The sequence below is a fragment of the Austrofundulus limnaeus genome, unplaced genomic scaffold (assembly GCF_001266775.1).
Source record: "Austrofundulus limnaeus strain Quisiro unplaced genomic scaffold, Austrofundulus_limnaeus-1.0 Scaffold32, whole genome shotgun sequence".
NCBI lineage: Eukaryota > Metazoa > Chordata > Actinopteri > Cyprinodontiformes > Rivulidae > Austrofundulus > Austrofundulus limnaeus.
This window is the reverse complement of record NW_013952434.1, coordinates 2,232,266-2,236,304: the sequence shown is the minus strand read 5'-3', so window position 1 is coordinate 2,236,304 and position 4,039 is coordinate 2,232,266. Positions and strand designations below refer to the sequence as shown.

At 44.0% G+C, this 4,039-nt stretch overlaps 2 protein-coding genes across 3 annotated transcripts; both read left to right on the top strand.

Annotated features, from left to right (window-relative positions):
* Positions 1-297: 297 nt before the first annotated feature.
* gatad1 (GATA zinc finger domain containing 1) lies at positions 298-2,329 on the top strand. 2 transcript variants are annotated; one of them, XM_014005830.1, is made up of 5 exons: positions 298-766; positions 1,324-1,446; positions 1,531-1,590; positions 1,688-1,871; positions 1,957-2,329. In XM_014005830.1, the coding sequence occupies exons 1-5, from the start codon at positions 569-571 to the stop codon at positions 2,145-2,147; spliced, it is 756 nt and encodes a 251-aa protein (XP_013861284.1). In that variant the 5' UTR covers positions 298-568; the 3' UTR covers positions 2,148-2,329. The 2 variants fall into 2 exon arrangements, with proteins under 2 accessions (XP_013861284.1, XP_013861285.1); XM_014005831.1 differs by having other exon boundaries at positions 319-751.
* Positions 2,330-2,426: 97 nt separating this feature from the next.
* lrrc14b (leucine rich repeat containing 14B) lies at positions 2,427-3,737 on the top strand (the record flags this gene model as incomplete). Its single annotated transcript, XM_014005827.1, is given in 2 exon segments — positions 2,427-3,030; positions 3,109-3,737. Coding segments are annotated over 2 exon segments (905 nt in total), but the record flags the coding sequence as incomplete, so codon positions are not given.
* Positions 3,738-4,039: the final 302 nt, after the last annotated feature.

Below are 4,039 nucleotides of genomic sequence, written 5' to 3'. Positions count from 1 at the left end.
AGAGAGAGAGAGAGAGAGAGAGAGAGAGAGAGAGAGAGAGAGAGAGAGAGAGAGAGAGAGAGAGAAACTTCACGATTTCAGGAAATGACTCAGAAAATGCCGATACTGATCAAGAAAAATTGTGTATTTGTAGTAATGACTTGCGGTTCGACTTTTGCTGCATTAGACAAACAAAATAACAAAATAACTTGACTTCTCTGGAGGGGGAAACTGATGTATTTCTCCAGTCCTGGTGGTGGCGCTGTCCCTCAACATCAACAGACCATCAAAGAAGAACTACCATAGAAGAAGAAAATTAGCATATTAGCATCGGAGATGGGGCGACACAGTCGGTACAAATCCAAACTKTGTGTATTGCTTTATGGGTTTGGATGTTTTTGTATGACATGTTATGTATTTAAAGTAAATTTGTAATCGTTGTTAATAAAAAAAAAACCGCGGAAGCTGCATTAGTGTCGGATCTGCTACAATACAAGTTGTTAGCAGGCGCGCTTCCTCCATTGTTATTGAACACTGTTGTGTTCATTTCGTTTTTTTTAAAGAAGGCGTCGTTTTGTGACCGACGAGAATGCCTTTAGGTTTAAAGCCGTGCTGCTCCGTCTGTAAGACGAACTCTTCCTCGATGTGGAAGAAGGGAAGCCAGGGTGAGATACTGTGCAACAACTGCACAGGGAAGAGCAGCTGCGGCGGGGGCGCTGCAGGACCCTCCCTCTCGTCCAGCCAGCAGCCCAGCAACGGCGGGGGGAAACAGGTCAGTCACACTGAGGTAAAGCTTCATAAAGGAGAACTAAGCTTTCACGGTACATTGATATACCTGTAGCTCAGTTTTCGTTCATTTTTTTGAAAAACATCGAAGCCAACTCGCTGTTGCAGGAGTGATGGTTTACAACAGCTCCCCCTGGCGGCTTAAACGTGCATAGTTTAATTTCTGTCTAAAAATTGTTACAAATTAACTTAAATTGTGGAAACGTTACCTTTTTAAATATGCTCACTGCTCAGACTAGACATACTTTTAATATATTCTATGTACTTTGGCTGTCTGTTTTTGTATTTTTATGTCTTAACTTTTTTTGTTGTTTTGTTATTTGGCTCTAAAGCACATTACGATAACCTCAGTTGTTTACAATGTGTAGTAGAAGTAAAACTTACATTAATGTGGGAAGAATATCAATACAACAGTGTCTTCTTTGTTTAATTAATTTTATGTTTCTAAATTTCACAGACCAAACAATAAATTAGTAATCTGTTAATACTGTTGTCACACTAGTTACTGTTATTTTTTTCTCAAGTTAATGCAGCATACATGAAATGTTTATTATTTAGTCCAAACAGGAGATCCACAGGAGGTCTGCACGRCTGAGAAGCACCAAGTACAAAGCCCCTGCTTCTGAGAAAAAAGTCTCAACAAAAGGAAAAGGAAGAAGACACATATTTAAACTAAAAAATGTAAGTTACTTATAATTTGCCCCCTTTTTAAAAAAAATTTTGTGATGAATTTGTACATTAACACCTGTTTGATCTCTTTGACAGCCCATCAAAGCACCAGAATCCGTAGCAACAATCATCACATCCGAATCTATATTTTATAAGGTTTGATGTTTCAATTTGCCGAGCTAATTGTCAATGTTTTCTTCTCGTGTCGTAAGTTATCACAGTACAATGAAAACCCACTCATATGTCTCCACAGGGTGTCTACTACCAGGTAGGTGACGTGATCAGGGTGATCGACGAGGAGGACGGGAAGTCGTACTACGCTCAGATCCGAGGATTTGTGCAAGACCAGTACTGTGAGAAGAGTGCTGCGCTGACGTGGCTCATTCCCACTCAGGCCAGTCCAAACGACCAGTTTGATCCTGGAACTTACATCGTGGGTAAGCAAATTATGCACAAAACCCACTTTTTCTTTAAAGTGTAACCTCGTTTGTCTCGGCTTAATAGATTCTCATTTCCTATCAGGTCCAGAGGAGGATCTGCCCAGAAAGATGGAGTACCTGGAGTTCGTGTGTCACGCCCCGTCTGAATATTTCAAGTCCCAGAGCTCCCCGTTCCCCACCATTCCCATTTGTCCTGAGAARGGCTACATCTGGACTCACATAGGATCCACACCAGCACTCACTGTCAAAGAGTCTGTCAGCAGCGCCAGTTAACAGGACTGTGTATGGAGCAATATGTACATTTGTGTATTATAAAGAAAAAACTGTTAGTCCACTTTAAAGGCAAGCTGCAATTTGATATGAGACAAACCATGTGTATTGACATTTTAAGCAAGTTTATACAGATAAAACATTGGAATACTAGTTTTGTATTTGATAATAAACWGTGGAAATCATCCCCAGTGCTCATTTTGACTGTTTCATTGGGTGCAACATATCCACGTTTCTGGATACAGTTTGTGTATTTTTATTTATTTATTTTAAATTATTAAACTTTATATTATGGTACAATGCAGATGTTATAATAAGGCTTCACAAAGTGTTAGAATAATCTTCCCAGCAGTGTTCAAGTGTTGCTTCTATCATCTGTGAGGCTAAAGTCCTAAACGGACACCGTRGCTGGACGAAGGACATGAGACAGCTGCTTCTATTAATAACCTCGGTGCTCTTAGCTATCACAAGACCACCACAATCTGTTCTCGCCTCACCACAGCAAAGCACAGTCCAGGACTAAAGACTGGCAGCAGGAGAGAATATCAACAAATACAGAAACRCTGAAACGAGGAGCTGGTGAAGCAGCTGCTTCACAGAACCAGAGAACATGAAGTCCCTGCGCTTCCTCGCAGCCGAGGGCTTCATCCAGACTGGTTCCAGCGCTTTAAGGAACCTCAGCTGTGTGTCTTTTAATCTCTACCCACTTCTCTTCAAGGCCTGCTACCTGCACGAGAAGGCTGAGCTGCTGCGCGCTCTGGTCCAGTCCTGGCCTCTTCCAGAGCTCAGCATGCAAAGACTCCTGGGAAAGTCCACCGACTGCCAGGWGGACCTCACCTCCTGTACCTGCAGGCCGTGCCTCCAAGCTGTTGTAACGGGTCTAAAGGTACTGAAACGGGTTTTACACTCCAGTATAAACCCATTTCTTATGTTTTCAGATTAACTAAACTCTCTTTTTTTTAAGGATTATGTTCTGTCCCCTCCAAGAACTTATGCCAAGAGTCTGCATGTGGTGGACCTGACTGCTCTCAAAGACATYGAGCATCAGTCCTGTCCCTGCAAGTCCTCCCTGGGTCGCTGGGCCAGAACCCAGCTCCTGACCCAGATGTGCTACGAGACGATGGTGGCCATGCAGGCCAGCGACGTGACCCACTCTTCCTTTGAGACGTCCATCGACGTGCGTCTGAACGGCTTCGTCACGGGCCGCAGCTACGAGCTGGTGGCGCAGGCCTTCCTGCTCCTCCGGTGCTGCCCCCTGAAGCTGCGCTTCGTCCGCTTCAGAGCCGACTCCCTGTCGCTCAAGCAGCTCTTCTACGTTCTCCGCCTGGCAGAGCCCGAGATCATTACAAAGCTGGAGGTGGTCCACAACGTCCCCCTGGAGGCCGCGCACCTGGAGGTGCTGCTGTCCAGGGTGGAGTTCCCAAAGTTACAGTCTCTAACGCTGCCAGCCGGGGCCTTGGATGTCAGGAGGCTGGGTTCTGATGAGGAGGACCTCCTGGCGACTATCGGCAACCTGCTGGGACAAATCAGCAGCCTCACTGAGCTTTGTGTGGGCTTCTCTACGCTCACCGGACATCTTCGAAGACTCTTATAGTGAGTATAATCGAATGAGGTCATCCCTCTCTGGCTTTAGGTGTGGATTACTGACATTACCTTTCATATCCAGACTACATGTGTAGGCTTTGGCCTGAGGAAGGGTCACAAGACAGTCAATGTCACTTTATTTATACAGCACATAAAAACAACAAAAGTTGACCAAAGTGCTTCACAATTTAGCCAAATGAATAAAACAACAAAGCAACACAGAAATGTAAACAATAATATAGATTTAAAATAGAGAGAAAAAAACATTATCTTTACAAGTGTCCTGATGCATCTCAGTAATCCAGGTAAAA